General features: G+C 40.5%; 1 protein-coding gene across 1 annotated transcript; it reads right to left on the bottom strand.

Annotated features, from left to right (window-relative positions):
- Nucleotides 1-682: 682 nt before the first annotated feature.
- tmem161b (transmembrane protein 161B) lies at nt 683-20,531 on the bottom strand. The gene is made up of 12 exons (XM_049579209.1): nt 20,315-20,531; nt 15,430-15,533; nt 14,267-14,347; nt 12,321-12,418; nt 12,037-12,193; nt 10,369-10,520; nt 10,211-10,271; nt 9,956-10,096; nt 7,471-7,584; nt 5,829-6,003; nt 3,803-3,899; nt 683-3,705 (listed from the first exon to the last, which is right to left on the bottom strand). The coding sequence occupies exons 1-12, from the start codon at nt 20,315-20,317 to the stop codon at nt 3,410-3,412; spliced, it is 1,479 nt and encodes a 492-aa protein (XP_049435166.1). The 5' UTR covers nt 20,318-20,531; the 3' UTR covers nt 683-3,409.
- Nucleotides 20,532-21,104: the final 573 nt, after the last annotated feature.

Raw genomic sequence — 21,104 nt, 5'->3', positions numbered from 1 at the left:
GCCAAAACAGAGCTATAAAACAATACCACTTTATTCAAGTTATTGAACAGTTTTCTACATTCTGACTCTGTAAAAAAAATCACATCTCCTTCACTCCTGTAAAAAAAGAAAGTGTTAGTTGTTAGATTTTTTTTTTTAAAAGCACAGCACGAGCTAAAACAAGTGAACACGTAACATAACAAATAATTAGCTCCTTGTTCTCAAACACATTTAAAGGACTTTTACTCCCGTTGGCATCATTTGGAGGAAAAGAGAGAACGAGATTTAACAAGAGAGACAGTTAACTATTTTACAATCGTATCTATCTTTGGTGAGGCATCTTTTCTTGTATCATCAAACTTCAATGAATACTGACTTTCTGTCATTTTGGTTAATTTATTCACTTAGAACATTCATCAAAGTGAATATGGATATATTAAATATCCAAACTTCTCTGCAGCATTTAATGACTGTGACCAATATATCCAAATGAGATTTCTACCTCTTAGGACTGGAAGCTGACCCAATTATGAACCGTTCTTTCAACACTTAAAAACAAATGCTTATAGATGCTTGCTTTGAATTTACCAGGGGTTCACAAGTACAAAGTGCCAAACACATCTAAAGCTTTGTCTCGCTGTCGTGATACAACAGCCATACATGAAGCCGGTAGAGCGTTGAGATAAAATAAAAAAGGACATAGTAAAGAACATAATTTATTTAAGAATCTAAAGCAGAAATAAATACATGAAAGAACAATGTGTGTAATTTATTTCATGAACCCAACAATGGACAATAAACACTTTCAGTGGTAACTAACAGAAGAAACATCGCCTCATCAGGCCACTGAATTCTGAAAGTATCCCAGCTACTTTTTAACGGACCAGACCATTAAAAAAAAAAAAAAAAAGTTAATCTGCAATTGATTTGTCAAACACGGTTTCAAAAATGATTCAATTAAGCCATCGTGGACTCCAATAACAAAATAAAGTGTGCGCTGTTAAAATCAGAAATGTTTACAGGCCTCGGCATGTGTAATAAATACAAAAACAAAGATAAATCAATCGATTAAAACAGTCGTTACGACAAATTAGGATTAGTTTGAAAGGTAGATTTAACAGATGGTAGTAAAGACTTGAGGAAGTGCAGGGGAGTGGGGGGAGAGGGGCGTATTAATTCAACTCACCATACAAATCATTTTCCTGAAAACAATCTACAAATTAGGCAGGATTGATACATTCATTATGTGCATATTCCCCCATAGTTCACACACACAAAACTGAAGCTAAGACTTTCGACATCTGGAGCTAAAAAATGTGATATGGTGCTGCTTGAGTTTGTAAAATGTGTCCTGTACAAAACTCACAGAGCTGGAGTTCAGAGATTAGAACTCTGTGGTGTAATAATGACAAAATGAAATGCCAGAGACCTGTAGTAATCTGGCACCATGTATCCTACATTCCTGAATGGACTGAACAATCATGTTAGGGCCCAATGACTGTTTGTGCGTACATTTACCCACCAGAAAACTGCAGTATGCAAAGACACTGTTAATACCATTGTGTTGCTGTGAACAACGGCTTTTGATTCCTTCTTTATCAAGATGGATCTACAGAAAACAGAAGGCCGCAGAGTTGTAGTCCAGTTACAGTTTCGAACACTTGCAGACACCAAATCTTTAGCCACTGGGACAGGGGAACACACTCACTTGGCACCATTTTTAAAAGTGAAAACTTGTACAAATTCACAATTTGATCCATGAGAAAAAGAATACGAAACAAAACGATTGTTCTCAAACGAGTTTAAAAGCAATGGATGGGTATAAGTTGAAAAAAAAAAAAGAAAAGCAGAACATAAAGGCGGTAGCTTATCAACATTAGTTGACATCATCTCCTCTTGATCACAATGCCCTTTCAGATTACAGCTGACCTAACAGCAGAGATCCTACACATGCAGACAGACACACAGACACAAGCACATACCTCGACTGAACCCTCAGTGCTGTCCTCCCTTTAAATCATCTCTGCCGCTCCGAAAAAGGAGCTTAAAATTCACTCGTAGCTTCTAAAATGGCTCAGTTAAAAAACCGGGGAGGTTACGACGCAGATTAAACATTTAAATACATCAGCTTCAAGTCAATGAGATGTCTCCCATGAGTTTAACGTCTTCTCTTCCTCCTCTGCAGGTACAGCTCTTCTTCGGGTTGTCCACATTCTGACCCTGTTTAGCTGACAGCCATTCTGGAAAGGCTGCCCCTCCCTCCTTCCTCCCCCAACCAACAGAGACGCACCAGTCCTTGCTGCGACGTTTTAAGACTATTTCAGACACTTTTGTGGTCCGTGGCAATGGAATTTCAACATTTTAGTTAAGCAGGCAATTTTGTTTGAACACACATATTTTAAAGTTTTGATCAAAAGACAAACATCGGGCACAAGTATGGCAGTTTTCCCCAAACCTTTAAAAACACAGTGATTTTAAGCTAATATGAGGTCACACATTAGCCTCCACGAACATCTCCAGATTCAATGATATTCTGTGACATTAATGTAGCTTCTCTACAACCTGTCACTGTGGGAAATAAGTCTTATAATGGGCTGTGATACAGACTGGAATATAGATGGTTGCATGACTCTTAATGTCCAGGACCTGCAAATAATAAAACTTAAACCTAACAGCATGTATCCAGTCATGCAGAGTAACTCCAGAGGCTTTTCCTGGATAAGTCTGATGTAATTCATTGCCAATACTAGCTTAAACAAGCCTTAGTGACCACTGGAAATAGATTTAAAGAAGAGGGACAGTCTGGAATCGGACTCCTACATGCATGGAGCTGTAAGAGGCTGCGTTTAAGGCTTTCTAAAGTAAAATCTATCAGAATTCTGAAGATGTTGATGGATCAAACTCATCATATGAGCTCAGTTTAAAAACAAAAATATCAACAAGAACATTAATTAAACCCCTTCTGCCACTGGTGGAACTGAGCAGAACTGCCATACCACATTTCAACACGTAAAATCAATTGTAATCAGCATCTGAGACATTATTTTACCTCATATCATTCAAATTTCACACAGCAAACTGGACCGATTTCTCATTATTATGCCAATACACTGACACCGATTAATATTCTTCTAAGTCCGTCTGTTATTAAAGTTTATAAATCTCGCTCTCCAAATAAAAAGGTAGTGGTCGTTGTAGTAAAAACAATGACAAGAGTTCACAGAGTCATCTGTGGAGGAAGCACTGGAAATTGAACCAGGAGCTCTGATGATATGGTCAGTCATTGTTGAGGTGGTCAGAGGGAGGGAAGGGAGAGGTTGGTGAGCAGAGTCATCAGTAGGCCTCTGTCGCCCCCACTCAGTCCTTTCTGATCAGGCCAGACGTACAGTGGCCCTGTGGGGGTGTGGCTGCCACTGCTGGGCTGGTGATGCTATGCCGCCATGAGATACTGATGATAGAAGAGGCCGAAGAGGGAGGTGGAGAAGAGGCAGGCAGCAATCCACCAAGTAAAGAAGGAGAAGAGGCCCCGGAAAAGCAATGGGCTGAAGACAGTCCGCAGGCCTCCCAGGGCCATTGACAGCTGGGCTACTGATGCCCGGGCTCCTGTTTCTCCCACTGAAGCTGGTGTTGGGGCTGCTATTGGTGCGGCCCCCATCACAGAGTCAGAGTTAATATCATAGATGCACGGCAGGTCTTCTTCAGGATAGACCCACCAGGAGTGTCCACCTGTAATAAATAAGACAAGAGATAAAAAATAGCTTACATTTATGGAAGGCAAGGAGATTTTGTAAACTGGAGAACCACTGAGCGGCACATGACTCACCTAAGGTTTTTAGCAGCAAAGTTGTATGCAGCAGCATCACCAGTGGTGCCACATACTGTAGTGCGATTACACACAAGTAGTAAAAAACACGTGCAACCTGGGAGAAATTAGACAAGAAGAATTCCATTACAAAGAACATTTACACAGACTGTTAACCAAAGCATTGTGCAAGATGTAGAGGTTTAATACCAAACTCTAGGGGTGGGGGAAAAAAAAAAATCGATACAGTACAGTATTGCGATATTTTTGTGTGGCAATATCGTATCGTTACGTATCGTTATATAAATTGTTAATACGACAAATATGAATTAAACTTTAGGTAGCCTACTAGAATAATGTAATCAATTGCCTTTTCAGTCCACTAGATACATTTTGCTGCTGCAAAAAACAGCTTAAGTGAGATAAACATACCAAAAACGTATTCTTATTTTGAGGGTGCTTTCAGACCTAGAGTTGTCTTGCTTTGGTCCGAATCAGGGATTGATTTTGTTACAAAGTTGCATTAATTCCCTAGAGTTGATTCGTGTTCTCACGGCAGCATTTACAAGTGGACCAGATCAAATGCCTGCACAAGAAAGATGCTCTTGACTGGTCAGAGTTTCCATGCGGGAAAATTCCAGCAAGTAAAGAAAACCTTAAAGGGGACACTTGCAGATAAATGCGACACTTTCTATCTTCTCTTTTCACAATGGAGGGACAACTACGCAGGTTGATGTTAGCGCTGGTCATCGTGGACTATATTGCTGTCATAGTTCATTTTAGTCAAACCATACAGTTTGAAAACGAGGCGCGGCTCCAACTAGAAAACAATGTTTTGATGCATTGGATGTGCTGAATGTGCATATTAAGGCACTACAGGAGGAGGCGCACATTAATAATCCTCAGGGACTGTAACATGCTCATGTTTAACCCAAACAATGTGTCATGTGACTGCAGTTGGAACACGCCAGTGAGGACAGAACACGTTCTCACCACAAACGAACCGCACCACAGGGTCAAACGAACTTGAGTTCGGTTGAACCAAACCAAACAGGGCAGGTGTGAAAGCACCCTTAATCTTACTGGATAATGCAGAAGTCTTCCTTTCAACATAATTTACAGTTGAAAAAAGGAAATAAATCGCAATATATTTAATCGTAATACTCAGAATATCGCAACATATTTAAAATCACAATAATATTGTATCGTGACTTAAGTATCGTGATAATATCTATCATGGATCCTTTGGTCATTCCCACCCTGACCAAACTCATAGCTGCTTCACACATCATCTAACGTAGGGATACAGCACAGCACAGGTCTCAGCCTACTGGCCAGTATCAGTTTTCATGGTGACATATCTTATTGGACACAATGGCATTTTTAAATGACAGACATTTGCAAGATATTTTCTCTTACAATCTCCCTATTGTCGACCATAACTCACAGAGTCAAGACACTCTTGACAGCATACCTGTATTTGCAGTGTCATATATTTTAATGTTAGTTCTATAATAATATTTGACTGTGTGTACATCCTGGACAAGAATATGAGTTGTAAGATAGGATAAGCTGGTCTGCACTAAACTAAAGTGTCAGTACTTCATGCTGGGGAGGGCTTTTAAAAGAAAATGATAGGAGGAGCTGATGTGTTTGGCCACAACCGATGCCTGTCCTAAACACACTCACTGATAATGTATCCAATTTCCAAGTGCACCACAGGTGGGCTGCATGCCTCCTGCATAATGCATGTCCTGTGGACGGATGGCTGAGTTTTGTGCTCTGTTCCTTAATTCACAAAGACAGGACCCGAAAAGTGTCTATATTTGCTTTTAATAAAGGGAAACTGGCTAACTCCCAAATTTCTCCACCTCAAGGTGCCTCAGTCTAAGTGGTTACTACAGATCATAACACTACTCTGCCTCTAAATCCGTTTCAACAGTACACCATGTGTTAAATGAGATAAAATTAGCATTTTGTATGTCTAAATTGACACAGAAATGCAGAAGGGTGTAATAGGGACTATTAAATCTATCATCGTACTCACCATCTTCTGCAGGTCAACAGTACTTATCCGTCCCGCCTCCTTCTTCATCTGGTCCACACCCTTCTGGGCCAGGTTGAGGTAGGCCTGCAAATGATGTCTCATCATAGCGAGCCGGAGCATACACATCAGTATGATGGCCCATAACCGCAACGTATCATACGTATCCTCAGTCATCCTGGTATTAATAGAAAGAAAGGGGTGCGTAAGGGAGGACAGATGATGAAGGGAAATGCAACACATCATGTATCAGCTCCATCATTTGGATGGTAGGCAGAAACAATGAGAAGCAAAGATAGTAAGAGCAAAAGAGTCATAAACAACTCAGAGAAAAAGTAAAAGAGGTTGAAACTGGGAGATAAGAAGGTGGAAAGAGGGTGCTGCAACATGAAATCAGGCTTTATCATATTTGACCTTGATGGTATCACACTTAGTAGCAGAAAAAAAAGTTGACACATGACAGAATTCAAAACTTGCGACAAATAACAAATGTTATCTCAGAATGAATAACCAGCTAACAAACGACAGCAGTTAGAGATACAATAAAGAGCTCTCCCTGAGGTATGACTAAATTTGTTTACAGTCTAATTTGAACCAAAGTAGACAATGTGTGTATTGTCATTTCATCTACAAGCAGAATACATTCCTTATCTCAATGAACCGTTGTAAATTCCATTTTCATAACTGCTGTTGCATTGTTTACATCCATTTACCTGCACAAAAGCCACAATTACTTTTTATTTTCACAGCTTGCCAATGTTGTCCCATCCGTCTTGTTTGAATGGCAGGTAATTAGCTTGCTAGATATCAAGGGAGTCCAACTGGCTTGCCTACCAAGTACAGATCAATCAACAAAAGGTGCTGGGACGTACACCGTCAGAAACTGGTTTGTTTTTGAGCACACTGACTAAGGCTAGGTATATAAACAAGAATTTGCTTCATCACAGCCGCAGAACACATTGTATTCATGCATTTATTTATTTTCTGTAACCAGTCCAGTTGGGGGTCATGGGGGGGCTGGAGCCTATCCCAGCTGACATTGGGCAAGAGGCAGGGTACACTCTGGACAGATCGCCAGACTATTGCAGGGCTAACACATAGAGACAGACGAACATTCACGCTTATATTCACATCTACAGCCAATTTAGTGTCGCCATTTAACCTGCATGTCTTTGGACTGTGGGAGGAAGCTGGAGTACCCTGAGAAAACTCATGCCAACACAGAAAGAACATGCAAACGCCGCACAGAAGGGCTCCCCCACCCTGGGTTCAATCCAGTAACCTTCTTGCTGTGAGGCAGCAATGCTAATCACTGCACCACTGCGCTGCCATACACATCTTATTCATAAGTAGTAATGTGATGATTTGAGATTTTGGTATCACATTTATTGTCAGAGGGAAGCAGGAGGTTTCACGCTTTTAAAGGTTGTTAATCAGGACTTTTCAACAGTTGGCTGTGTAGCAGAATCAGAGGATAGTTTGGGCTAAAACTCAAGATAAATTAAGATGAGAGAGAGCAAAATGTGTTTGTAAGTAGGACTAAATTAAATTTATGAAATCAAATCACTGATGTGGCAAAATGGCTACAGAACGTGCAGTGTCATTTGCATCTGGATCACCAAATTAAATAATAGCTTTTACTTACAAAGGCACATTCTCCTTTTCCAGAGTGGGGTTCATTATGTAGTCCTTGGTAATGGGCTTCACCCACAGCAGGACCATGATAAGAGGGGACAGGAAGTTGATATGAAGCAGAGTCCTGTAGCAAAAGAGAGGTGAAGGAAAAGATGCCAAGTTAAACCAATAATAATTCTACATGCTGAAAAGCATCCAACAACTTGCCCTCCTTTACATCAAGGGTCCCAGAACACCTATGATAATAACAAAAATGTCTAACCGCTGAAGTAAACCTAAAGAATGACTGATAAATATAGGCATACTCGCTAAGAGTCCTCATTAATGGCTCCCATGTATCTGAGAAAAACAACTAGTTGTCACAGAAATCTTTGCTTTTTAATCTTAATTTGAAAACTCATAATGAGAAATAAGGTCCATGCCATCAATGCAACTTTCTATGCGAGGGGTGAGAAGATAACCAAGGCACAGATTTTGAAGAGCTTGGAGATAATCCCTGCTAGTGACAGCGTCTGAGGATGTAAGCTCATGACAGTTAAGAGAGGGGAATGGAAGAGGAGGCCATTTTGGAGAGTCTTGCTATGCCAAAGTGGATTATCTGGATGCGACGTGCTCCCTGCTCTGCACCCCCTATCATGGTCATAGACATGCCACCCAGAGAGTTCTGAAATAGAAATCTGCCCCAACTGAGGAAGTCTTCATCTGACTCACAGGGTGCTCTCTTGTATCTGACACACTTGGAATAGTAGGAGACAAGTACAACTGCTCTATATTTGGTTTCTTGGTACTCCAAGAGAGGATAGTTTGGTACTTGAGCACTGTTTGTGGCCAATTTGAGCACACTGTGTATTGATTAAAGGGACAAATCAAAAATACACTTTTCCTCATGCCTGTAGTGCTATTTATCAGTCTGGATTGGTTTAGTGCGAGGATTGGAGATATCAGCTGTAGAGATTTCTGCCTTCTCTAGTATATAATGAAACTAGATAGCATTTGGCATGTGGTGCTCAAAGTGTCAAAAAAAATACATTTGACAGACATTATGAAGCATTTAATCAAAATCATCCATGGACCTTGTTATAAGCAGCTTCATGCATAAACTATTTCCTTTTCACCGAACTACACCCGCCAACTGTATCACAGCACAGAAGGAAGTGTGCATCTACTGCTAGCTCACCTAGCACCACTGAGCCAACTGACTGATTACAGCTCAGCTGAGGATGACACCATTAATGTTTACATCTCTGAGCAAAAGCCTTTCGTCCATGAGTAGATGCACACTTCCTTTGCGCTGTGATATGACTGGCAGGTGTAGTTCAGTAGAAAGGAAACAGTTCCTGAGTTTGTCAAATGCAGTTTTTTGGCACTCTGAGCACCACAGGCCAAGTACCATCTAGTTCTATCATTTTCGAGAGAAGGCAGACATCTCTGTCTGATATTGCCGACGCTTGGCAACTCACATAGCCTGGAAATCCAGACCCAAATCTAGAAAGATTTAGGGTCTGGCTATGAGTAATGAAAATGGCCCAACTCGAGGGGTGGCACCAAGCATGCATTTGAAAATATCACTGCATGCAATTGGATAACACTACGACCAATCAGAACAATACTTAGCGCTTAGCTACCAGCGGAGCTAACTGGTAGATTAGACTCTTGCCGTATCCGGTTGGCAAAACAGCAAAAACGTCCATCTTGCAAAGGAAAGATTTGAGCACCATCTTCTGTTCCTCTTTTAGAGAAAAAGCCAAGTCTAACTCGTTCATTGTAGTGGCCAAAGCCGTTTCAAACAACTGGTGTTCATCCGTAGCCATCTTGCAATGTTTACTGACTGATTCCGGACTTTATCTTTGCAGCACTGTCCTCATCTGTTTAGCTCGCCTCTGGCCCGCCTATATCAGATACACCAATGTGATTGGTGCAGCTCGGCTCCGACGGCATGGGTAACGATCATCATTACTGATTGCCAGAGTGACTCGTTGAGCAAATTCAAATTGTGCCAGGGTACAACTCACACAAAAACAATCCAGATTGATGGCTAGAACCCCAGGTAAGAGAAAAAATATGTTTACTTGGATTCCGGGGTGAACTGTCCTTTAAGCCTAGAACCACAGATACAGCAGACTGTCCTAAAGGTTTTCTCCATTGTCATCACTCACATGTACAGTATATTCCAGTGAACTATTCACTAATTTACATGAAATGAAATTTAAGTTTCTATACCTTCACTTAAAATACCACTAAAACGTAGTGAGGATAAACACTTGGACCAAACACAGAAGGCTAAGCCTCGAGAAAGGGCCACTAAAGCAGCTATAAACCAAAGTGCAACTAGCAAAAAATAAATAAAATAAAACATAAAACACATTACACATTTGTTCTGACCAAGAACTGATCTTAAAGGTCGCATTTTATACCTTATTGTTAAGGATAAGGAAGACATCAAATGTATTCAATGAAATATACATGAGAGAAAACAATTTCTGTAGTGGACTCACTGTGTAAATTTGGCTGTGGTCAGATTGAGTGCATCTAGGTGCATCTGGGCCAATCGAAGACCAGGGAAAGTTAGAAAGGCTCCAATCAGGGAGCAGAGCAAGGCCAGGATCAGTTTGAAGGTGAGTTTAGATATGGGACCCCTGTGAAAGGGAAAACACATAGGGAGGTACTACTGTAGTTTCATGAGTCATAAAGAATTCATGAAGGCAGAGAAAACAAAAATGATACTATGAGAATACTGATTTTGTACTTACTGGGACTCTAAGCCCTGGTGCTCCAGAAACTGTAGAGCACTGTCAGAGAAGTTTGCAAAACCTAGAAACGGAGGAATGTTTGAGAGTGACTTACTCACTGGGGCCAAAAGTAATAACATTTGGTTGTTACAAAGAGGGTCATTTGAAAAAAAACTCACCTGTTTCCAAACCAAACTCCAGGTAGTTTTCAGTGACAATGAGGATGGCCATGGCTTTGACAAAAAAGAAGAAAGCAAAAGTAATGCAGAGTGAACGCTCCCCTCCTTCCTCCAGCTTGAAGTAGTGAGCCGTGAGAGAGAAAAGGGTCTTACTGTGGGGACAGAGTCAAGGAATAACATCTCCAAAAGCTAGAAAATCACGACATTTTTGCACATGTATTGTCAATGCCCTTTACATTTTCAAGAGAAGCAGAAGTGCGTCTAAGCAATCAACCAGTACATGTTTTACAAAACACAACACCACAAAGCTATTCACCACACAAAATGTGTTTTGTCTTGACACAAGTACACAGTTTGCACATTCTTACAGGCCCCTTGAGAACCCTCAACTCTTAAATGCCACACAAACCCTGCTACCTAGCACACGTGGGTACAGAATGTGAGGGTCACTGGCACCAACGTGTGCCATTGAGGATGCAATAGTATTTTACTTTCCCCCCTTGACCTTGATCAGAACACTGAGGACAGAGCATGTTTCAAAGGCAAACTGTTTGCCACAGAGATAATAGTCTCAGTTACTGCAACATTTCAGGTGACAGTATGCCAATTTTCACTTCCTTTTAGTCCTTTTTCAAGAATGGTATTCAATCCAGTGGAGTCTTCTTTTTCTTTTCTTCTATTTAGCACTGTGAAGACAGCTGTATAAACACTCGCCAGACAAGTTTGAGCCAGCGTGAGGCTGAAAAGAGCTGTTTGAGCTATCATGTGGTGGGCTACAATTAAAATACCGCCGAGCTGGCCTGTTGACATCGGCCAAAAGGTGAGGATGTGTAGTCACATTCATACATTTCAGTAAACAAGAGAGAAAAAAGCAAGGTACCATTAGATGCAGATACTTGACGAGCACGCTGCTCCAGGGTTATCACTGAAGGTTAAAGCAGTGGAGTCTGCAAGAGTCTTCAACATATCATCAGAGCTGAAATAGGAAAACTGAAATCAAGTGTCCCATTAACACTTATATTGAGCCAACATATTCCCTCATCTTCATCTTCATAGTGCCATTTCATCTGTTCCCCAGTCTGTCCTTTTCCCCCAAGCACATCAGTCTGTTGGGCTGTGAAAATTGGGCCTCCAATCTCCGACGTAGGCAGGAAATGACACACCATCTGACCGCGGTGAGCCGGGCCCGACCAGGAGCACTGGAAAGATTGATCCCTGTGGTTGGTGGCAAGGATAATGCATATCATTTAACCATCATTCAGCGTAGCAAAATAGCAGGTAGCTGTGGAGGATAAAGGTGCTGGCAGTCAAGCCGGTGGGAGCTTTAGCAGTCATTTTATAGTCTCTCTCTGCCACTGCTGCATCCACACAATCAAGCTTGAATGATTTGCTCTCTTATAGACAAAGAGATGTTAACCTATGACATATACAGGACGGCGGTAAAGAATGTCAAGTGAAAATAATGCAAATTTGGAAGTGCAGAGGAGAGTACATAGAAAATAGGTCTGCTCAGCTGAAAGCTCAAATGTTGCCAACCCACATAGTCATAATATACAGCTCAAGTATGTTCCATATTCAACAATTTACACCAAAACACAGATGAGATTTAACAGTCTGATGAGGAAATAAGAACAACCAAGATGTAAAGAGTGACTGATGTAAGGATACATGACAAAAGCGAGTACTAGCAGGCACCAGACCACACTGATGTTCATCTCTCCTGAGGGCTGAGCCACACTGTAGTAGAGTTCTGTTATCAGATAGACCACAGTTGCCGCTACTGTGAAATCCACCAGCCACTGGAACTCTGGGAAGTAATGCAATGCTGGGGGCATAGAAAGTACAATTTAATCTAAATATTCAATAATAAAATATATACAGAGTAGGATATGCAAACATTATGAGTGTGACCATCTTTATTTATATACATTTTTGTCCTCTTAGAGTAATACCTAATGTGTCGACTTCTGCGATGCATTTCGTCTCCAGCTGTAGATCTATATCCTTTGGAACCGTTAGCGGCTTATTGTCTATGTGACCGTTGTACTTCCTAGGACAAAGAGGAGAGCACACGAGAACAACAAATAGGGTCAAGATAAGAAACATATAACTTCTAAACACATGAAGTACACAGAATTTTAAGCCATTAATGTTTTTTATCCAGTGATGAGAAACCAAGGTGTCAACAGGTACCAGACTCTTCAATATAATTCTTTTAAAGTCCTTTTCAACCAAATTTAAGACTGTTTTTTTTGGTCATATCATCTTTCTTCTTTTGTCATTGGGGTGAGTTAGATAAATATACATTTTGCCAAAAGGTATGCACAAGTATAAAGTAAAGTATTAGGTTCAGTGGTAGGGTTAAATATTTGTAACATTAGAAATGTGAGCTTTCACAGAGAGTCTGACTTTGACAAGAAAAAAATTAAAGATGAATAAAAAAATAGATAAAATATTTGTGGCATTTCATACCTCACAAATTCAGATTTAAGACTATTTAATGACTCTTAAAGCCTAATATTTGTAAAATGGAATTTAAGATGTGTAACATTTTTCAAGGACCTACAGACATCCTGGATACAAACTATGAAATACACCATTATGATGAAAATAGATCCTTTCAGTGGTGTCTGCTCTAGCAGACACCTTTGTTCCAGTTTTTGTCTCATCTTGCTTTTCATACAGTTGAAAATAAGTTGCTGTTCCACACATTTCTGCACTCTATGCAGCTCCTTGCATCCAAATTTAACAGCTGGCAGAGGTCTAGTTACTTTTATTATGACTAATACTACTGGACTCTTTCATGACTGAGGGGGGCGATACATAGGCAGCGCTAAATCGCTACCAGCAGGCAAATGGAGAGCTGTTCTTCGGGCTTGAAGAGCTGTCTGGTGGGCCTCCTCAGTTCTGGGCTTTGTTTGTTCAGCCCTGTGTGTGCGCTGGATTCACAGGACAATACCACTGTAAGACTCTAGGGCCAAACATGCCCTGGACAGATTTCATCTGTGAGGCACCTGACAGGAAAAAAAGGGGCTCAGCTTCACCCCTGACTGAGGGAGTCAGACGGTTAACAAAGAGAACGGAGCTGCATGGCACGAGCTGGCAAAAGGACAGTGGTCCATCTTTTTCTTCGAGGGATTACTGAACATGTGGTGCTAGAGAGCCCTGACCTGCCTCACACAGGGTCAGAGAAAGAACTGCGCAACAAAACCGCCATAAGTTAGGGAGCTAGACACCGTGAGGAACAGTACGGATTAACTTTCAGTTGTGGCTTCAATTTAAATGCACATTTAAAAGGAGAGTACAAAGGAAGAAGCACTTAATTCACGTGTTCAACATATGGTTCAACTTCCACCTGCAGCCCTAAAAATTGAATAGTAGTTTTTTTTTTTTTGTTTTTTTTTTGAATTGCAAAGTAGTCTTGATGGAAAATCATCTTCCAGAATCAAAGCTTGACATCTGACCACTTTGAAGACATAATGCTGTTTGAGAAACTTTGATTTCAGAGAAGATGCAATCCTTTTAAAGTGTCATCCCCTAAAATAGCCTAATAGTAATGGCTCCAAAAAACAGGACCAACTTTCCTCACATCCACCAGACAGGGCCACTTCTAAGCCCGGTTGCTCCGAGCCTCGACGAAGAGCCATAAAGGAACAAAACAACAAAAACAGACTTCTGTCTCCTTACTTCAAACAGGCCTTAAATGAGCCACATAAACACATCAGCTTCATCTGTTCGCCGACATGCCTGTGGTCTCCATCCATCTCAAATGTCTGCTTCTCATCTTTTCTTTCCTCCCTGATGAAAGGGGTGCCTTTCGTACCTCCTCTGTGCCACTGCATTTCCCCAACCCCCAAACAATAGCCCTTCTTCACTCCAGCCCCCCCCCCCCACCTACCTGTCTTTCTTCTTCTGTCCTTTTTGTTTCCCAGCTAAGCTCCTCAACTCATCTTCCGTAGGGTGCTGATACCACCGCAGACTGTGAACAAAGAAAAGGAGAAAGATGTGGAATCGGGCTCAGACATGGACAGAGAAAATCAGATATTTCAAATAAAAACACTGACAAACTAAAGCTAGATTTGTACTATACAACTACTAAGACATACAGTGTGAAAATCACATTGATTCTGAAGTATGGAAACAGGTAAAGTGATAATCACTTATTGCTCAATTGGGGAATTCACTTACTTAAATTGCCTTTACCACACCTTAAAGTCATATGAAAAATGCTCTTAAAAGCAGTGTCGTTAAGTCTTGATTCTATGAACATGACTCATAGCCTAAATTTCTAACAGCTGTGATTCTTATGATTAACTCCCAAACAACACACACACACAAAACAGACAACCCTCAGAGCTTTGCTTCAAATCAGCAGCTCTGATACTCATCTAAGAAGAACTTGTAAGAGGCTTTACAACAGCAAGGTTATCTGTCCTTAAGGACTGAGCTTGAAATATGAGCTAATTTAAGAGCATCCATTTGAAGACAAACATTTCAGGCACCCTCCTTAACTTTGTTTAGCAACCCTCTTGTCAGAAGAAGCGCTCTGTGTGGTAGCGGAGGATAGAAGGAGCACAGCTTGTTTTTCCCCTTGTACATTTATTTATTATGGAAAATTAATTACAAAATATTCTGGAGGGACACTCTAGGCCTCCTGCTCAGGGCAAAAGTTTTCAAAAAAAAAATGTTTCAACAGTGCCCTGAAAAAGAAAAATGAATTAATTATTAAATGTGCTCCAAGAAGTTGTTTACTGAAAAAACATATGTGGCACTAATTAGGGGAAATGAGGCGGGCACTTTATTTTTATGCGCCGTCCTCTCGGGTTATCCCAATATTTTGATGCCCTTTTGCCTTTGCAGTAAGATTTAATGATTCTTTTTCTTCTCGTATCCAAACCCTTTCTGAACACTCTGCCGTCTGGGTAAACATTTTGATCCCCATTGTTCTGGACTCCTTTTTTTTTTTTAAATAAACTTTTCATAAGGCAAGTAAACTGAAGAAATGAAACTGTAGCATTTAGAGAAACTATGTGAAGCAGCATGTACACGGTTATGCATTACCTGCCACTGCAGAGTAGCCATCTTGCGAAGGAATAATGAGGTATGATTTTCTGAATTACACTGGCCATTACCATGGTAACCACCAGCTGCACACCAATCACACCCTGCGGAAATAGGATGGGGGTTTAAATCACATTTAAATAGTAATTATACATGCCATATTGCAGTTTCACATATAAAGTACAGGTTTGTGGAGACTTAAAGGCTGAAACATCTCTTCTAACTGTACCTTAGAAAGTGTTTTGAATGCAATATCATGTCAAAAATTCAATTATAAATCTCAGATCAAGCTTCATGACATCTCTGATACACCAACATAAACAAGCTGTACATATGTGTGTGATGTTATGAGACAAATACACAGCCTCTAGTGTTTCTGAAGACAGTGCTTTGGCAGAATAATGAGTGAACCTCATCTTAATTGACTGAGGTGAGATAATAGACTTTGTTACATTGGTGGTGTTTTTGATCATGAAATTTGGCATTTCATGGTCCCCAGAAAATAATACTGTAACACTTTTACTGACCATGACCCCTGACCTTTTCTACAGCTCAACCATCAGGCTAAAAGTCCCACTTGTTGTTGTAAATACTTCCGCTGATAAAATTGTTGAAACACTAGGCTCTACGATCTTGATAAAGATCAAGAACTCAAACACAGAATGACCTTCATTTCACTATAAACAGACGGGGAGTGCACTCTGTAGAACCCAAGAGTAAAACACTTCAGTGTAATTCTGTTAAGCCTAAAATGTGAATTAGGCCATGTTAGGTTCCTCAAAGCACTTCTTTTCTTTTTCTACACTTGAAGCCACAATGTGAACGATGACAATTTCCAACATATGAGGCCCCTAGAAATGTAGAACCAAAAGAAGATGCTGTGGCAATCTTTTAGGCTACCAACAAACTTGCATTATCCTGAAATCGGTTCGTAGGTGCCTTAAAATGATTCACACCGTGATTTAGGGCTGTAATTGCAATTGCAGCTAGGAGTTGTCATGATGACCTAATGTTTGGTGACACGATGATCTACATCTTGAGGTGACTAAGATTTAGTAACCAGGAGACATTTTTCAATGCCTTTCTACCAAAGCAGCTGCTCCTTTAATACTTCTGGTTGTTTCAGGGTATTGCAGGCGATGCTGCAAGTCAATGAGCAGGGACTGCTTTCTGGCTCTACTGGATTTACAGAATTCTGTTAAGTATTTAATTTGCTAAATTAGCCAAAAATGACATTAACATTAGGTATAGTTGATGCAATTGTACTTACGGGATGATAAAAGATTAATATCACCCATCCCAACTGTGACAAAACCAAACCAATTAAGGCTATATTGACACATTCACCTCAATGCAACAAATGCAATGGTACATCATTTTAAACACATCATTTCTAACTTTAATTATAAGGCAATTAATTGCAAACTAACCAACTACCTAATGTGAGTAAATGTAGTGGTGGAAATAACTATAATGTTGACTAAATGACACTCTGTCTAAAACATCTGTCACAATGTCAGCCTCCATACGCCCCACAGAATGAACAGTCAGCTTTCCTGTGGTAGGTATCCAAAGATTTAGCAACATAAGGAGCTCAATATCAACCCAGTGCTCTTAGATCAATACTCACTTAGGCTTAAGAGGCCAGAATCATTCCCATCATGCTGCGCTTTTATCCGTTCACTGTAGGTAAGGTCTGCGGGTTGGCATATCTTTTTGGCAATCAGTAGGAATCATTGATATCTGTGCCTACACACGCTTGAGCAAAGAGAACCAATTAGCTAACTAATCCCAAATACAATATATATTTTTTTCTCTATTCCAACACCCATATATCTGTGCTAGCACCTAGGCATGTATGTACCAGTGAATCTATACTTGCAAACTCAACACTGTGAAGCCTTATTCGTCTTCTCAACATCTTTACCATCATTATTAGCCTAATTAAACTCCCTGCACTCAATTCTACTCAACACAGCCTACTTTGGAGAGCTGCAATTATTAGTCCAACCACAGAAAATTAACTGGTAACAATTCAAATAATTGAGTAATTTTAATTTAGATTTTTTTAGGCAAAAAGTCAAACATCTGCTGGTTTCATGCTTCTTAAATGTGAGAATCTGATGCCGCTCTTTGTCATACATGATAATGAAGTGAGCTTTGGATTTTTGGACTGCTTTTTGGTTACAACACAGAGCCTTTGAAGACAGGGAATGTTTCACTGTTCTATGACCTTTCATTGACAAAGAAAATTAATCAGTTAATTGAGAAGATAATGTGCAGATCAATCAATAATAAGAATAATTATTAATAATTGATAAAAAGTGTTGTTGCAAGATGCAGTCCTGCTACATTCACCCTAAAAGGGAAATTCAGAGTGCTAATTTCACTTTGCCTAATAGCCGTCTTGGTGGCAATTTAGAGAATTGTTGGTCCATTAAGAAATGTTTTTCATAGAACAGAAAATGAGTACAGAAATAAATAAATTAAGAACTCTGCTGACATGCACATTCTGAAAATGTGTCCTCTGGGATGGTCCATCACCTAGCCGGATCTTGGCCTATCCTGGCCAGCATGAAGCATATCTTATCCCATTTAGTTACTGGAAATATTCAAAGTGCCTGTGTCTGTCTTTTCTTACTGAGCCACACAAAAGTCCTCCCTTCCAGCACCATCACTGATTAAAACAATGCCCCAGTTCACCATTTTACAGGTTTTGTGGTTCCCTTTTTTGTCAGCACTCTATTCAGCAGCTTTCAGCAGCTTTCAGCTCATTCTTAAAACAGCCTGATTAAAAAATTGCCTGAAGATGTGGCCTGGATTTCTACAATAACCCTCCTTTATTGAATTTCTTACAGTAGATTGGGTTTTTGGCTGCACTGCAATTAGTTGAAGATACTAACCCAGCTTCACACATGTCATGTTTCTAACATAAAGCTGGACAACACTCATCATAGCTAAACAACTCTACGCATAATACTAGTAAATGTATTTCTGAGTGATGATTAAACCTTTGTCAGGCTGCTGTTGGGGTAGGAGGAGGAAGTGAATCACACCTAGACAGGACAGGTGATGAGGCCAGACCTGTACACTAGACCTAGATTTTGGATTGGTCATGGGGATCCCCAGTGTCACCCAGCATGGGGCAAGCTCCAAAAGCTAAAGTCAATACCTCTTCTGGAGTCACAGAGGGGAGAGTGGGTGCCATTAATTTGACAATTACACTCCCTAAGATGTGATGCGTGACCAAACACAACCTCTCTGACTCAAGATATTCTCTATGTGAGTAATGGTCACACTATATAGGTCAAAAGCACACAGCCTTAGTTTGGTGGATGCTGACCAGCCTCTGTGGGGGCGCTGCAAGGATCTCAGGCCTGGGGGAAATTGAGCCAGCATGGACTCTCTTATCTTTCCCAGTCCGCTTGACCCCCTCCACACAAGAACCAAATGAAATCTGTAGGGGGTAAGGAGTGGGAGTTACAGTGATAACCACCATCCCCAAGAGTTCAAACACCTCACTTCTACTTTGCCCATGATACTAACTTCAGTGAAACCTCTTATTAACCAGTGCTTCCCCTGTTTCATTTATCTCAACTACTTGTGGGTGTATTTAATCCTTCTCTGTAAAACGTTCAAAAATTGAGTGTTGCAAGTCTAAGACTACACTTTCTAATGAAAAATATTGCTGCTGCAGTTAGAGACAGGACATAACGCATCTAGAAATGGGTCTTATCTAAATGTACTAGTAAGAGACTAGAAGACATCCTGCATGTTTATCATTTCTGTGATATACTGTAACTTAAGTTGTTTTTTTTTCCCCTTCCCTTGTATTACAGTAAACCCTGGCTGTGCAGAAATAAACTGGAAATATTCAGACATGATCTGATTTAAGATCTAGATTTGAAGACTGAATGACTCTACCTGCCTGGCAACTACTGTCCTGTCCAAACTGCTGTAAGAGAGGATAGCTTTCAGCAGACTGGGAACATTCTGACTGTATGTTATGAAGACTAATACAAATCAATGCAACTAACTAGTCATAGCACAAATCCAAACATAGTAAAAAAAAAACCACACAAAAATAAACTCTCTGATTGTGTTGGAGCTTCCCCAAATTGTTAAATTTCATCCCATTTTTGGTGTTTTGTAGAGACATTTGGGAATCATTATGTTGTAACAAATTTACACAATGATGTATTCTGAGTAATATATGCACAAACGTGCACACCGGGCAGGGTGCAGTTAACATCTCAATCAGTTTCAGCTTTCGATGTCAGCATTATTCTGGCAAGTTTTATTAAACACTTTGAATGAATTTAGATTTAACTATCAGAGTGCTCAACAACTGCTTGAGAAAATAAGAATAAATGACACCAAATGAGCGTCACCGTACCTGTAAGGGCATCCTGAGGTCAAACTGCGCAGGTCAGGTAGGTGAACGCACCTTTCCCAAAGGTAACCTGCTGCCAGCTGAATGGCATGCTAACTACTTGCTATTTTCATTCATATTTACATATCTTCAACGTCAACAGTGCAATACTAGCTGATGTCAGTACTTCATAACACTGTTTGTGAGTGAACACCACGTAAAACAGTCCTCGTTACATACTATTAACATCACTAGACTGCATTTAACGTTCACTTTCTGCTAACGCTAGCTTAAGTGCTACACAGAGCAGCCGGCTACAGGCACCTGCTATGGCTAGCAAGCTAGGCTAACGTCACACTGCAGTCCCTATAACAAAGTATTAGAAACATAACTGGGTCAGAACGGTCACAGTAGATCTTCACATTAAAAATGATGTTGGCAGCCAATGCTCAATCAGTGAAGTGCGACAGATAAGAGAATCCGTTGCGTTCAGGTGCTCGCTGATCCACTCACCATGTTGATGCAGTGCAGCTGAAACGGACTCTACCCCGACAACACTGAGCACCCCGAGTCGGAAATCAAGCGGCGAGGAGCACATAAGCCCTTCTTGCGATGGGTATGCACAACACGAAGGGGTTTCTCATTCAAATTCTCGCCATATCCTCTCAGAGACCGGTTACATCGTCAAAAATCAGCCTCCGCTCCCAAGTATTTTCAACTGCAGTAGAGGTCACGCTAAAACTCTGGGTAAGTAGGGGTCTTTAGATATGCCTGTACAAAAATAGTAACTCAACAGGATTACATTATTTACAGTTTTACAAACTGAAATAGAACCGTGGCAGTGAAACAAAGTGGATTCAATGATGCGCCATTTAATTCAAAATTTGGCCAAAAAATGACATTGATGTTGTCATTTTGAACAGGATTAGACAATACCTCTATAAGTCTGTATTAGGACCCCTGTAACCGGAAGCGAGCGAAGAGACACCACTACACATGACAAATCAGTGCCTACCTGAATCAGACGTCTGTTAGAGCAAGGGGCACTTCGACGAATAGAGGCACATGGATAGATTTATTTGATAATCATAGAATACACATAAAACAGCCTCACCGGAAGACAGTTATCACATACATCTACATCAGTGGTAGATTGAATTACACAAGACAGCCGCAGGTTTATTTCCATTGTGATCCTCTTGGGAGGCAATATGCTAGATTTGGCAAGACCAGCGGGCGCAAATACAATAGGCCTGTCCATATAATTAGCCCGCATACAGACATAAAAACACATAATAGGACA

Source organism: Epinephelus fuscoguttatus, linkage group LG6 (genome assembly GCF_011397635.1).
Source record: "Epinephelus fuscoguttatus linkage group LG6, E.fuscoguttatus.final_Chr_v1".
NCBI lineage: Eukaryota > Metazoa > Chordata > Actinopteri > Perciformes > Serranidae > Epinephelus > Epinephelus fuscoguttatus.
This window is presented reverse-complemented; position numbering and strand designations above follow the sequence as displayed.